General features: G+C 50.8%; 7 protein-coding genes across 7 annotated transcripts, besides 1 other annotated feature; 3 read left to right on the top strand and 4 right to left on the bottom strand.

The window, feature by feature from the left end:
• Positions 1–14,214: part of a sequence feature (contig 1.168 1..229305(-1)) that runs on past both edges of the window.
• Positions 214–753, top strand: ANIA_09040 (uncharacterized protein; the record flags this gene model as incomplete). The annotated part of the gene is made up of 1 exon (XM_677217.1): positions 214–753. One exon carries the CDS (start codon positions 214–216, stop codon positions 751–753), a length of 540 nt encoding a protein of 179 aa, XP_682309.1.
• ANIA_09041 (uncharacterized protein) lies at positions 1,038–1,925 on the top strand (the record flags this gene model as incomplete). The annotated part of the gene is made up of 1 exon (XM_677218.2): positions 1,038–1,925. The coding sequence occupies one exon, from the start codon at positions 1,038–1,040 to the stop codon at positions 1,923–1,925; it is 888 nt and encodes a 295-aa protein (XP_682310.2).
• On the bottom strand, positions 1,982–4,258 carry ANIA_09042 (protein agnC). Its single transcript, XM_050612696.1, has 5 exons — positions 4,131–4,258; positions 3,559–4,084; positions 3,284–3,509; positions 2,774–3,231; positions 1,982–2,719 (listed from the first exon to the last, which is right to left on the bottom strand). The coding sequence occupies exons 1-5, from the start codon at positions 4,254–4,256 to the stop codon at positions 2,127–2,129; spliced, it is 1,929 nt and encodes a 642-aa protein (XP_050468586.1). The 5' UTR covers positions 4,257–4,258; the 3' UTR covers positions 1,982–2,126.
• ANIA_09043 (Zn(II)2Cys6 transcription factor) lies at positions 5,225–7,615 on the bottom strand (the record flags this gene model as incomplete). The annotated part of the gene is made up of 7 exons (XM_677220.2): positions 5,225–5,447; positions 5,481–5,995; positions 6,217–6,333; positions 6,505–6,691; positions 6,873–7,172; positions 7,356–7,484; positions 7,533–7,615. Coding segments are annotated over 7 exons (1,554 nt in total), but the record flags the coding sequence as incomplete, so codon positions are not given.
• On the top strand, positions 8,061–8,857 carry ANIA_09044 (uncharacterized protein; the record flags this gene model as incomplete). Its single annotated transcript, XM_677221.1, has 2 exons — positions 8,061–8,332; positions 8,530–8,857. 2 exons carry the CDS (start codon positions 8,061–8,063, stop codon positions 8,855–8,857), a joined length of 600 nt encoding a protein of 199 aa, XP_682313.1.
• On the bottom strand, positions 8,905–10,370 carry ANIA_09045 (protein pgxD; the record flags this gene model as incomplete). Its single annotated transcript, XM_677222.1, has 3 exons — positions 8,905–9,033; positions 9,103–9,720; positions 9,768–10,370. The coding sequence occupies 3 exons, from the start codon at positions 10,368–10,370 to the stop codon at positions 8,905–8,907; spliced, it is 1,350 nt and encodes a 449-aa protein (XP_682314.1).
• ANIA_09046 (uncharacterized protein) lies at positions 11,131–12,826 on the bottom strand (the record flags this gene model as incomplete). The annotated part of the gene is made up of 8 exons (XM_677223.1): positions 11,131–11,147; positions 11,212–11,356; positions 11,414–11,463; positions 11,707–11,841; positions 12,027–12,028; positions 12,164–12,199; positions 12,252–12,332; positions 12,594–12,826. 8 exons carry the CDS (start codon positions 12,824–12,826, stop codon positions 11,131–11,133), a joined length of 699 nt encoding a protein of 232 aa, XP_682315.1.

Genomic DNA, 14,214 nt, shown 5'->3' with positions numbered 1-14,214 from the left:
CGGATAACTCGTTGTTGCAAGCGGTCTGTAACCCAACAATCCACCTTTCTTCTTATCCTCACTTGCCTTTGATACTGGCAGTACAGGGAATCAACCTCTTATATCTGTATTCAAACTCACATGAGAAGGTCGATACGCTTCAAGAAAATGAACAGTGACGTCGCCATTGCTATGTACCTTACCATTTTCGGCTCTGTCCTGATCCTCGTCGCCATGTGGCTGACCAGAGGCTTTTCTCGCATCACTGAAACCTTGTCCTCTCTCTTCTGTCGCTCTCACTCTCAATCCCATTCTTGCTCTCAAACTAGAGAAAGAACTAGAAGCGCATTCAACGAAGGTGAGCTTGAAGGCGAGTCCGGGTGGCAGACTTGCCGCCCCCGGCATTTGACTGAGCGTCGCCTCTCTGGCTTTCAGCCCCCTCCGACCGAGGAGGAATATACCAGCTCTTTCTTTCACGGATGGTACTTGCCCTACAATGTCAGAGGTCTAAGTCAGGTAGAGCCCGAGCCCGAGCCCGAGCCCGCGCCTGAGGCTGACGTTGAACTCGAAGACCTACCTCGTTACGAGCACCCTCCGGCATATACCAACAGAAGTCCGCCAGCCGAAGCCCATGAAATAGGGAGCAACAGCCGTAATGAGTCTCTGGATGTTACGGAGTGCCGTCCGGCTCCTGGACTGAGCAACGAGCCTGATACCATGGCCGTGACCGGACAACCCGACAATGCTCCTAATGACAGGCGGGGCCCGACGTGACGGAGTACCATAAGCCTAGTTATGTCCGTTGAGGAGGGATCTGACTTGACGTATTGCTGAACAGGATGACTGTAATTATGGACATTTATTATGACCACAACGCCTCGGCACGGCAACTCCGCGACCCCGCAGTTTGAATATCATGGTACTTATTAGGACGAAGTATTTCAATAAGAAAATAAGCCTCTATAATTCTCGCAAGAACGTAGCAGGGCCTGGACCATCTCGAAGATTTTCGTTATTCGCAGCACTGTCTCTGTTTGCACCTTCACCCGTCGTCAACCATGGACCTCACCCAGATAAGACGCCACCATTGGACCACCTCAATCACCTATGATGCCAGTAATATCATAACATACAATCTATCCGTCGGCAGCAAAGGTCAAGATCTCCGTCACTGCTGGGAAGAGCATCCCGAGTTTCAAGCCCTGCCGACGTTCAGCTCGCTAGCTGTGATCGACATCATGGGAAAAGTCACTGTTGACATGCCGAAACTCCTGCCACTATATAAGCCGAGCCAGCACCCGCATGTCCACGCAGAGCATTCTCTCGAGATAAGAGGGCCATTGCCAAGATCGGGAACTCTAACCTCTGAGGCGAGGATTCTTGACGTTGTCGATCGTCGCACGGGCGTCGCTCTGATTGTGGGTATTTCAATCAGGAATGAGGATACGGGGGAGTGGATTTGCTATAGCGAGTGGACCTCTTTTCTGATGAAGATGCCAGGAGACGGGGCGTCGAAGGCTTCTTCGAGTATGCAGAGTACACTACTTCCTAGCCGAGAGCCCGACGCGGTGCTCAGCCACCAGACAACCCCTGAACAAGGTGCTCTGTATCGAGCGGCAACAGGCGAGTGGAATCCAATGCATATTGATCCTGCGACTGCCCAGCGGGCTGGCTTCCCAGGCCCTATTCTCTCTGGGACGTGTACGATCGGGATTGGCGTAAACCATGTTATCGAGGCCTTTGCTGGTGGAGATTCGGCGCGATTCCAGAGACTAAAGCTGAGACTTAGCAAGCCTGTCTTTCCCGGGGAGGTAGTCACAACCAAGATGTGGCGGTTTAACGAAACGAAGATTGTTTATCAACAGGTGGCGGGGGATGGGAGGGTTGTCATTTCGAATGCGGAGATTAAACTGAAAGCTGGAGGAAAGCAGCGGAGCCAGTTGTAAGTTAGCTCTTGCTTTGTAATCGACTACCTTTTGTGAGGAGTACGGGAAGATTTACTTAGACTTGGACATCCGTAGGCATAGATTTCTATCTTCAGGCATGCAGTGATGACCAGGAGAAAGGATCCCTCATGCAGCTAAACAAAATGACAGTATTGACAACCAACACAAAAAAGCAGGAGCCAAACAAGAAGTTGAAGAGCATTAAGCAACCTGGCAGGCAGTCGGCGGACAGTATCCGTGATCACAAGCAAAGCTGCATAGCCCCAGGTACGAGTTATAGTTCTCCAGCCACGGCAGCGGCACACCCCGGACACCCGTCGTCGGCGGCGTCGGCACGGGCGCTCCATAGGCCGTACAGGTGCATGGTCCTGGAGGGCAGTAACCGAAGTTGCAGCAGAAACTGCATAGACCGACATAGTTGCCCGGTCCTGTGCCGGCGACGCAGACATTTCCGGTGCCGCCGGTTGGGTTTGTGGTTGTCGTCGTCCGGGTGGTTGTGGTTGGTCTGGTGGTTGTCGTTGTCCTGGTGGTTGTGCTAGTGCTGGTACTGGTGGTTGGTCTCGTCGTCGTGGTGCGCGTGGTCGTCCGCGTGGTTCTTGTAGTTGTGCCGGTCGTGCCGGTTGTAGACGAGGTCCTTGTAGTCGTTGGAGCAGCTCCCCAGCCTGGAGGCGGTGTTGGGGTTGTCTTGCCGAGTGAAGGCGTTGGCAAACACGTTTGTACATGAAGGCCTTGCGTGAGACTGTAGAGACCTGCGGGCTCGAGAGAGTCAATAGGACTCGGCGGGAGAGACCCAACTGAAAGGATTGCATTAGCTAGGCAATAAGGGGACTGAGCAAGAGAGCTCTCACCGTAAGGATTGAAATTGTACAGTCCGCAAACGCAGCCATCAATGATGGGCAGAAGACTGATATCCGACTGGATGACCTGTCCGTTACGACTGAGCGAAAACGCCTGCGAGCCCACGCCCATCGGGACCTTGAAAGCGCTGGCTCCAGCGGGCGCATCAAAGACCTCGACATTGCCTCCAGAATTGACCGTCACAGTGGCGGGCTCAGTCAGGGTGGTGACCACGAACACAGCGTCTTCCATCGTTTCCCAGCCATTCGGGCGGCCATAGAAGTAATTGCCACTGGCATTGTTGGCGGGGACCATGCAAGTATCTGTGGCATCGCAGTTGACATCACGGGGAGCCGGGCGATACCAGTACACGAGAAGGTCTTCGGTGATATAGTCATCAACCGAGGTGGCGCCGTCCTTGTACGCGGCGATGAACGGCTTAGACATATCCATCCATCCATCATGGGGCCTGGGCAGTCAGTATAGCCACCTGGACCGGTGAGGGGGGGCGGCTGGCTTACATGTCATTCACCCACTTGGATGCCCCATCATCAGTGTGAGGTGAGCTCAATGGGCCGATATAGTGCGACTCGCCGTAATCGTTCCAGGTGACGATCTCGATGAATCGTGGGCCCATGGTCAACAGTTGCTGCCAGCGGTCATACCACAACAAATCTCCAGGGAAGACCCAGTTCTTGCTGTACGGGACTTCAGGGCCGAAATGGGTGAAGAACCAGGGAGAAGCAGCTGGAAAAGTCACTACTGAACGTGCGAGCTTGTCACCATGGATACGTACGAGCAATGTAGTCCTTTCCAGTTCTGATATACATCTCATCGCCCTCTTCCACCGAAACGGAGGCTCCAGGACGCGGTGCCTTGTTGTTGCCATCATTAGGCCAAGCCATCCAATTGAGCAAGCCATCGACACCATCCAGGTTAGTGCCGTACTCTGGATGGTAGTTTGGAGCCCAGTAGATGTCCTGTCCGGCGGCCTGACGCATCGCCGCGATATCAAGACCGTCCCCTGCAAACGAGGAGACAAAGACTTTGCCGTCGACCTTAAGCTGCGCTGGGAGGTTCGCGTATTGGGCGATCTTCTGCCCAACCTGGTATCCTTGGCCGGTGTTATACCAGTTGAAATCGAACGATATGAAGACTTTCATGTCATTGTTGGCAGCGGACTGATAGGCGAGATTGAGTTGCTGGTCGGTGTAGGGATCAACCCCGATGTTCAACGCGAAAGCATCGATTCCGAGAGACTTGGCACGTTTCATATCATCGTCGTAGTCGGCTGCGGAATTGCGGTTGCTGACGATTCCAATCTGCTCCCGTCAGTCTGTAGAATCGTAACAAGGCCACTAGAGGTACCATGAAGTGAGCAAAGACAAGCCGGTCGTCCGAGGACTGCCTGGGTTTGTTAGCGACTGCATTCGGGGCAGCCGAGATCAGCTGGGGAAGAGCTCCCAGAGCAGAGAGAAATGTGCTGAGCTTCATTTTTGTTGGTCTTGATGCTCAACAATGGGATTGCTGCACTTGATCAATCGGGCCTCCTAAGGGTTATATACCCTCGTTGCATACTCAACCACACCAACATCAACAACTAAAACTATCGACAGATGATGGACTGATTGGCTGCCTTTTCCACCCCTTGTAGCATCGCTCATTGTTCGCTACAAACAAATGGCAGCGAGCGCAATTATTTCACTCAGATAGCAACACTACAGCGAAGGTGGTTATAGTCCACGCGCACAGCCATGGCCAGGAACAGTTAGATTCCTCCGCGCGGACTGAGTTCATGCGGCACTAACCTCACTAACCCGGCTTAGACGTTGCTGGGTAGTATCGGTAAGGATTAGCCCTATAGCTCTCCGCATTATGATCGGGGCCATCAGCTGCAGGGGCCATCGTCATGTGGTTCCTGAGTGAGACACATCGAGCATTCCTGTAATAACGCTTTGTAATCAAGGTATTTCCAGCGAAAGTTTAGACGAAGATCAGGCATATACTACGCTTGGGGAGAGTATCCATAGAAACCCCTAGGCTCGCCGACGGATCTTGTAAAATACCCAAGAATATGGATTGTGTTACATCTACCGTCTGGATGTGACCATGCAGTCTGCAGGCATACATCGATGGGTCGGCTGACCGATTCGAGCGGGGCCCAGTCTGTAAGCCATGGTATCCGACTCTGCATCTCAGCGAGGTGATGGAGTGAGGCCCTTCAAATGCTTTGACAGTTCATTATGACAGACATCATCCAGCCGGTCGGGACACCTGAGAATTTGCATTGCCCAGCGCTGTGACAGGGGAACCAACAATCCTTATTAAAAAAGTAGGGGACGGCGAGGATTTGACTCGCGATGCTCGCGGCATGCTCGGCATAATGCTTGTATTAAGCTTAACAATTGAATTAATGCTTCAGACGGGCCATTACCGGCATTCATTATGGCGTCAGAAGTTGTTCATGCACTGGACTGCGGCTTAGTCCACCGGCCGTCATTATCCGTTCTAGGAAACAGACAGGCTGTCCTGTCGTCCTTTATGACGGAGTCTACTACTTCAGTGCGGAGATTGGGGATGAGAGCAGTCTCAGGGATTGCTGCACTCGTAATATAAATAAGCCCTGTAGCGCAGGGGATCCCCTGGTATACTTGGTACATGTATGCCAGATGGCGCATGTGACCACTATCAATTTCCTTTTCTGTTTTAACTACTCACACTTGTCCCCTGCCGATGCTCATGTGGTAACACTTCGGAGCATTCATCTGGCCAGTGAAACCCCTGCTGGTCATCCAGGTATATAGACGAATCAATGAATTCCAGGTCGAGAGGGGGCTGTTCCAGGAGCCCTTGCAAGAAATGATAGAAGAGCGCCGTCCCGAGTGACACATCCGTGGATGTAGACGACACTCAGTGATTGCTGCATCCAGAATTGAATTATAGGCAGAATCTTGTGGCGCTGTGGCATTTTCACTTGCGGATTGGACGCCTAGGCGGACTTTTGTGGAGTGCATGAGGTCAGTAGTGGCCTCGATGTGTTTATGGAATTCGGCAGCGGCGTAGTTGCCATTACCCTGCAGCTGTACCAGGAAGCTGACCGCTACTTCGAACTGCTCTTCGTCGCTCTGGCGGTCTTTCCGTGGAGTAAGGTGGAAATTGCTAAGACGGTAGTAGCTGAGAATAGATACTGGGTGTAGAAAAAATCGAAGACCAGAAAGGAGCCGTTTGTCCAACTGTCAACCAACATACTGCATGAATGACGAGCGCAACGGATGCAAGTTTTGGACAGAGCAGTGGCTGAGGCAGTTACACTAGTCTCTTTGCCTAGTTGTGCACCAGTTTCAAGATGCACGCAGTAAACGTGGAGGAGGATCAGGCTAGAAGCGAGGATGGTGAGGTTGACGCGCCAGTTAGTAGAAGGAAAGGGCTATCCAACTATTTTGAGGGGGTGTACCTGGTTGAAGAGATGATGGAGACACCGCGCCTTAGGGTCCCAGTCCCCTTCGCTGCACGTAGGCAGGCGCAAGGATGATGGGAGGTCTTCCAGCCAGCGTCGAAGATCCGAGAACGCCTGTTGGACTCAATTGGATAGCGAGGTTTTCTGAGCTTTCTTGCCGTAGATTGAGTGGATGATCCGCTCAGATATGCGGGCGAGCCCTATCCTTGCGACAGAGTAGCCTCAGTTCGGGAAGTCCAGAGCCCCTTTGTCACCCAGACCTGATGGGTCTGACGGCAGACTAACCTCAATCTCATCGTCAGAAATGGTGCAAGGATAATCAAGCTTTGCCGTCCACATGCGGTCAAAGGTGTACGCTGTCCTGAAGATGCGTTCGCGGTGTTCGCGTTCGCCCGCGTCGGACAATTGGGATTCGGGGATATTGGGATTGAGGCCCATGATGATGGCAAGACGAATGGCAGAGCCGGCAAGACTGTACACCGCGTGTCGTCGATTGAGGTAGAGTAAGTACAATGATAGAAGCAATTGAATTTCGACCATGTCCACGCTCGGCCGCTCGCTCACAATGCGCCGGATATTGGTCGCTTTACAGAAGTACCGGACCCCAGGAAAGACCTTGTGAGGGTTTGAGTTCCTTGATGTATACATCTCACCTATCGCAAACAGAGCCCAGAGTTTGCTTTTGTGCAAGACGCCGAGAGAGGCGCTGTCCAGCTCTTGCAGGGTCGAACTGCGCCTGACGATGTGGTAGCAGCGGCCGAGGCCATTCAAAGCCGCTTAGGCGAGCAGACGAACGCGAGAGAGGCGCGGGCCAGGGACACTCAGTTTCCGACCAGGCAAGAAGCTGCTCGTCGCTGGGAAAGCTGACTCGGGGGATATGGTCATGACCGGATTGGGCCATGGCTTGGCGGAACCGGGACGCAAAAGCCGAGTCTGAGGCTTCAGCGACGAGACTGGGTTTTTAAGAGCATCTGTATTGACAGACCACGGTGCGTCAGCAAGGACGGGCCATTCGTGGTCTCCTCGTTCGAATGCGGAGGGTGTGTGCACCCCTGGAGTCGCTGGCTCTCAGCCCCTAGATCCTCGATATATCTGTCTCCCGATTAGCAAAATACCGAGACCCAGGATGCACTCACTGCTCGCTGACTTTGATAAGGCGACTCTTGCGGGAATACACGCATTCGACCGGTTTAGTCGCCTGTTGACATGAATCGCACGGGGTCCTCCCCGAGCATTTGACCTTTCGCGCGTGGCATCGCCGGCTGCTGTGGGTGCGTTAACGGAGTCCGTCTGGCTTCCTAGAAAGAACTCACGCGATGTTCCTCGAGGCGCGAGATGGAGTTCTTCTGAATATGCTTGCCTTCTGACAAGACGGCGGTTGGGCGTTGAGGCCGAAGACTGCTATAGTTGAGAAAGTTCTGTCGGCGAGTTGTGGGAGCGGCCGAGACCGGGACCGGCCAATCGGTCAGCTAGCCGAAACTAAGGCAGGAAAGCAATACTGCCTGCCGATAACCAGATCTATATCAATTTGGCGAATCGCGAATTGAGAATGGCATGTGTCATCAAATCTTTCTGGTTCACTCTTTGAATATGGCCTCCTACCTCACCCCAGCTCAGGAGCCTCCAGCCGGGACAGTCTGGATCCAAGCCTCAGTGCGGCCCTGGGCTTTCGATCATTGAGTCGACAGCCGTATTCAGAAGGAAGGCCGCATTTGTCCCCAAGACATCGGGATCCGGGAAGATGGGCAGATTGGGGGGTTGAAGAGGATAACGAACTTCGTACATACCCAGAACCAGATTATTGGGATCCAGCTCAGTCATGCAGATCGCAAGGCAGCAAGATGGCGCCCCTCTTGGAGAGGACCGTTACGGCAGAGAAGGCAAATGGGGGCTGGCCCGACAAGGTCTATGCACCGTCTGCGCTCGCTTATAATCAGGCTTATCTGGTCTCTCCTGCAATGACCGTTCAGCAGATTCGTGACTTCAAACAGGCCTTTGACGACGCTGCGCTGCGGTCGGTCAAGGCTGGGCTCGACCTGGTCGAGATTCATGCAGCGCATGGGTACCTTCTTCATCAATTTCTGAGCCCCGTTAGCAACAGTCAGGCCGATGAGTAAGGGAGGATCTTTGACAATAGAACCGGTTACTTCTAGAAATCCCCGCTGGCGTCCGGGCGGCCATTCCAGCAGAGATGCCACTGTTCGTTCGTATCAGTGCCACAGACTGATTGGGAGGCTTGACCAATTAGTTCCCTGAGAGCTGGACGGTGGCCAATTCATGTCGACTTGCTCCTATCCTTGTGACCCATAGAGTTGACTTTTTGGACGTCAGCTCAGGGGGTATTCGCGCCAAGCAGGAAACGAGTATTAAATCTGGCGACGGATACCGGGCGCCGTTTGCCTTGGAGATTAAACGGGCTGTGGGGAATGTCTTGCTCGTGTGTATGGTGGGAGGTGTTAAGAAAACAGGTGAGATTGCCGAACGATTCCTTCAGCAAGGGCTGGATGTTGTGATGTGTGGTCGATGGTTCCAGAAAAACCCTGGCCTCGTCTATCAGTTTGCAGATGAGCTTGGAGTGAAGATCAATATGTCGACCCAGTATGGACGGGCTTTCCAAGGTGGAAGAAATAGGAGATAATGCTAGCAGAGATCTGAACTATATTCATAGACTACTTCTTTTGCGCTTCATGCAGGGATGCAACCGACGCCACCAAGATCCAGAAGCTCTTCATCCATGTATCTACACTGCCACTCCGACGGCTGCCCACTGGAGTTCGTCAGGGTGACATTCTCCGCTCGAATATTGTCGCAGGACTACCGGCGTTAACTACAGTAACCAAAAGAAGGGAAAGGATAAAAAAAGGAATTGAAAATAAAACTTACATCCGCTGAACCACAGATAAGCTGGCCAGCAACGGGATCATTCGCACCATTTGAGGTACCCCACATATTCTTGAAGAGTACGTTGGTCAGAATGACGCCGGACGGGTGATCCAAGCACTCGCTCGCATTGATGGCCCCGTAGCACTGGTCAATTTGAATGGCGAGGTCGTTGTTATCATTGATCATCAGGTCATAGGTAACGTTGCGCACGTATCCCTTGCCTCCCCCACCGACCCAGGGCGGATTGCCTTTCTTGACGGCCTCAGCGCCTGGCCAGACCTTGAGTCGTGCTGCCGTGGTGGTGTTGGCCATAGTGTTGTTGTAGATGTACAGGTCTGAGACGATATCGTACTGATACGGGTAGTTTCCAAGCGAGCCAACCGAGATCCCGTGGGAGCCGTTACAGTGCAAGCCCTGGACGATAATATTGGTGCTGTTTGGTTTGAACGAGACGCAGTCGTCATCGTGATTGATGACAGAGTTCTGAATAACCACGTTGTCTGAGCGGAACGTGTCCCAGCCGTCCAAGTTCGATGCCCAGGCCTCCGACGATGAGCGCGAGAAGATATCCATGTCAGAGATGAGAAGGTCGGAGCTGTTGGCGATGAAGTTGTGCCACTGCGATGGTTAGCTCTGGTCTCTTGACTCAATGCCATGTCGCTCACGTTGGGTGACTGCCGCAGCTTCAGGCCGGTAATGGAACCGCCGTGCCAACCATCTGTAATAAATAGCAACGGGCGTCTAACGCTCGAATTGCCTGCGGCCGCGTCCCACCAGGGCTGGCCGTTCCCATGGATGACACCGGTGCCCGCGCCGTAGAGGTGAATATCCTCGCCGCCCCAAACCCACCAGGAGGAGGCATTCTGGAAATGGAATTGAAACACGTTCTGCTGCCAGAATTCCAGCTCGGGGCAGAACTCGACCTTTCCGGTCAGGGCGACGTCCACATGCTTTAAGAAGCGTAGATCAAGAGGAGTGCAGATGGAGTACTCCTTGTCGAGCACAATTGTCCCGCCGTTGTTGCACCGTCGCAGTGCAGCTTCGACTCTCCCGGCATCGTCACCCCCGTTGAGGCTAGGCTTGACATAGCATACCTTGTGGGAATTACGCCGAGAGTGGAGGGGGATTGCCTTGTACGGCTGGATGGGATTCGGTTGGATGTCTGGACGTTTTGCAAAGGTAGGACGACCGGGCTGAGCCAGCACTGAGACTTGGTCGAGGGCCAGCAGGATGCCTAACAAGAGGCCAATTGTTCTTTTGAAACCCATGCTTGTTGCTGGCGGATGCTCGCCTGCGCCAGCGACGTCTCTAATATACTACCACGTGGACAGTTGAACCGACTCAGAGAGCTTTCGGGTGCTTATCGGATATCGCAGGGCTAAACAGGGTCTTGGAAGCTCTTGTGCTGTATTTTCTCCATCAATAATGCCCCATGGGAGTTACCAAGAGAGCCCATCGAAGGGGATCATATAGTTGGTCGTATTTCCCAGTGAATTAGTCCGCCAATGGAAGCACGGCCCCTGATTAACTCCTCCTGGACCCTTCAGCAGCCAAGTATGCGGGTGCCTTTCTGCAGACAATTACCCCCGACCAAGCCCTAATATTAGGCTGATTTTGGGTCTCCCGCAGATAATACCTTGGCTGCGCCAGTTGTTCTGGACGATTTCACGTGCCGGCTATGCCTATCACCAAGGACCCCAATGAGAGAAAAAACATGTGAATGTTAACCCAGACATTTTTTTCTCTTTTGTTTTTGTTTTTGCTTTCTGAGCCTGCCATCACGAAGCTCGACCCTTGAAAGCCCTGGAGTTATTGGGCTATCGCGCATGGAGGGGTACTGCTCTACCAATGCGGTTGCAACAGCAGTATTGCTAAACAGAATGTGTTGCTACCTCAGGGAGATACTGCGCATCAACCCAGATGGTCAATTTACCTTATTAAAGGCTTTACATCTAACGTGGTTGGTAAGCGAGCTGCGCATGTAAGCGAGCTGCGCACCTGCATACAGATTTCCCATATTTTGACCTTTTAATCAACCACAACGCCTTTATATTAATTATTATTTATTTGGACAAGCATTTCTTCTATGCCCAATTCTATGGCAGGTACTATATATAGGTAATGCCCATGCCTTTGGTGTTTGTGCACCTTCTGCTGGTGGCCCGCATGGACCAGGTATTGCCTGAAAAGACACATTATAAGCTTCCTCGAGCTCTGTAGCCTCTTGTACAGACAGACCATTATCATGAGCTATCTATCTATGTGTACAAGCTTGCTTTTGCCTTTGTATAGTATTTTCAGCACGTAGCACCCTATTCTCTTGCTCCAATAGTATGACCTTTTGCATTGCAATTTGACAGCCTTTAATTAGCTGGTTTAGGGCATTATGGGACGGTGATAGTGGACTTTTTGAGTACTGTTTGAGAAAATCTCTGAGTAAAGAAGCTTTCTTTAGAAGCTCATCAATATTTGCTGGTATATATAGGCAAAAAGTGCTTGCCTGGCTGCCACAGCTTCTAGGGGGTATAGGTATACAAGCCTAAATACTAAGCTTTGAAAGTACTGGTTCAGGATTCAATGGTACTAGTCCTGCTGCTTAAAAACTGTTTCTGATTGTATCCAGCTTAAATATGCTGATTCGAGCTTGTGGATAGGCTGCAAGGAAATCAAGTTTGTTAATATAGCTGATACCAAGCCACATTTTCTGATCAACCAAGCTGGCGTACGAGCGCTTCAAAACTGCAAAACATCCAATATCAAGTAGTTATAGAAGATAGGAGGAATGTGCTGGCATGCAGAGTAGTATAATATTATAATCTGTACAGATTTGATCAAACTCTAGTATAAGATGGCTTCCATGGCCATCAAGAACTAGAAGTCAATATCTTCCGCGCGTACAATGCTCTGTTGATGGGATAAATTACTTCTAAAGCCAGCAAAGGCTAATTTTATTAGTTGTCCATCTATTTATATTAATTTCAAATTGCCAGTCAGGCGGAAGGCCTGTAAACCATGCTTGGTTATACTACTTGCCCTTAAAGATAAGTATTGGTAGAAGTACCTATCCAGAAGCACTGATTGACTTAATTGCAGTAACCTATTTATAGTTTCCTGGCTGTAGAACTGGTCTTCAGCCACATGATTCTGACTTAGTAATTACTTTCTGATGTGCACAAAGGCCTATTGCAAAGCCAGTCTTATCAAAGTTGTAGATATTATCCGGTAGGATCCTGTATTATTTAATTGTGGCTTATACAGTATTAAACCATGCTTGAATAACCTTTAGGTTCTCTTGCTTTGCTTGCTGGCAGTTATATTGCCTTGACAAGCAAGACTCAAGCTCCGGGTGGCGTTGAGTATAATTATATACCCATTTCTGGCCGACAGTCTGGATTGGGGTGGAACCATACTTTGCAAGCAGAATATTAGCTATTTCTTGTACATGAGCTTTTGTAGGAGCTGCTCTGTGTAGATCTAAAGAGAGAATCTACTGCTTAAGCACTTCCTCTTCAATCTCAGTTAATTTATGGCCATTTGCGCGAGATTCGGCGCGATTTGTAGTCCCGCGTAGTCGCGTACATAGTATAGATTCAGGCACATTGAAGTGATGTGCTGCCTCACATATTAATGTAATCTCCTTTTTTTTAATAGCCTGTACAGCCAGTAGGAGCCGACCTTCCTTCTCATGGCAATTTTGGCTTGAACTAACGCGAACTCGGGGCATGGTGGCTGTTGGAAGATAGATGACCGCGTCAGCATGTAAAAAAGTGGTTGGGTGCGCAGCTCGCTTACATGCGCAGCTCGCTTACCAACCACGTTATCACATTTAACTTTAAGATCTTAACGCAATGCAATGTCTAAAATAGTCGGAGACGCCGCCTCCTGATCAATGTCGGCAAGACAAATGCTCTTATCCAGAATTCATTTGGCACTTGCTCTATATGGTCTACTAAACTGTGATAATCAATTGCCATGAATTGTCCATTCAAGATACAGCCGCAGCATGCGCATTACAGAGCTGATGAGTCATATATAGTGGATTGGTGCATAACCTGCCTAAGACCATGGAGCGCGCGGGGCTTAGGAACGGCGTTTATTGACTGACCCCACCGAGCCCTTCGAAATTTCTAAAGTCTAGCCAGGCGGATATTTTGTTTAGGACGAGGAGGCGCGCAGTACTGGATTGTTCATCCTGGACTCGCGTCAGACTGGTCTCGGACCTGTCGGGACCTGGCCGCCACTGCTCCTTGCACGGTTACATACTCCTGCAACTCCTGGCAACTTTACAGTGTAGGAATTGACCTGCAAAAAGAAAACATGAAAAAAAAAAAAAAAGGAGAAATAAAAAATATTGGGGCATACTGCTATCCAAATGCCGCCAGGTTGCAGCTCGGTTAGTCACCATTTAGTAAGCTAGGTGTAGATAACTAGCCATCCAATAATGACAATTGTCCGTCCCTTTCCACAAAAAAAGATGAAATGAGAAGAAAAAAAAATATAGTTCAATCATATCTTCTTTCCATATCCATTACGATCCTCAAACAAAGCCATTGGATCAGTCATATTGACGCTAACATCTTACGCGAGTCAATGACCCAGTGGCTATTATCCCAGAGAGATTTAGAAATATATATACCCCAGGCCCTGGCAAATGCTTATATTACTGAGCAGCGGCCTCGCCATGACCAGCGTTAGCTCAACATTGTGCCAGCAAGGTTTCACCTTAGCTCGCTGCGCTATTGTGCTCAAAAAGCAGATATGCGCACTTCAGCAGATCTGCATCAATGCATTACCACGTCCAAAGACAATCTGTGGACCATAGTTATCGACTCGGTCACAGCTGAGGTTTACGCAGACCTTATTGACCAGTTCTGAGAGCATGAGCCTGCATTGCGCTTTGATCCCCGTGGTATATTGCCGAGCTACGCCAAGCTCGTTCTATGAGCTGGGCAGAACGAATCTGTCACAGCGCCAATCCTTCATCAGGCTGCGTTCCTGTAGCACCCTGGCACCAGGAGCGCAATCCGTTGAACGGAATCTATAGCAGTCCGTGACGGAGGACTGTAATGTACAAAGCAAAGTCACCTCACAACGAGCTCTCAGCACCAAGGC

The sequence above is a fragment of the Aspergillus nidulans genome, chromosome VII (assembly GCF_000011425.1).
Source record: "Aspergillus nidulans FGSC A4 chromosome VII".
Lineage (NCBI taxonomy): Eukaryota > Fungi > Ascomycota > Eurotiomycetes > Eurotiales > Aspergillaceae > Aspergillus > Aspergillus nidulans.
Note: the sequence above shows the minus strand (reverse complement) of the source record. Positions and strands in the feature narration are given on the sequence as shown.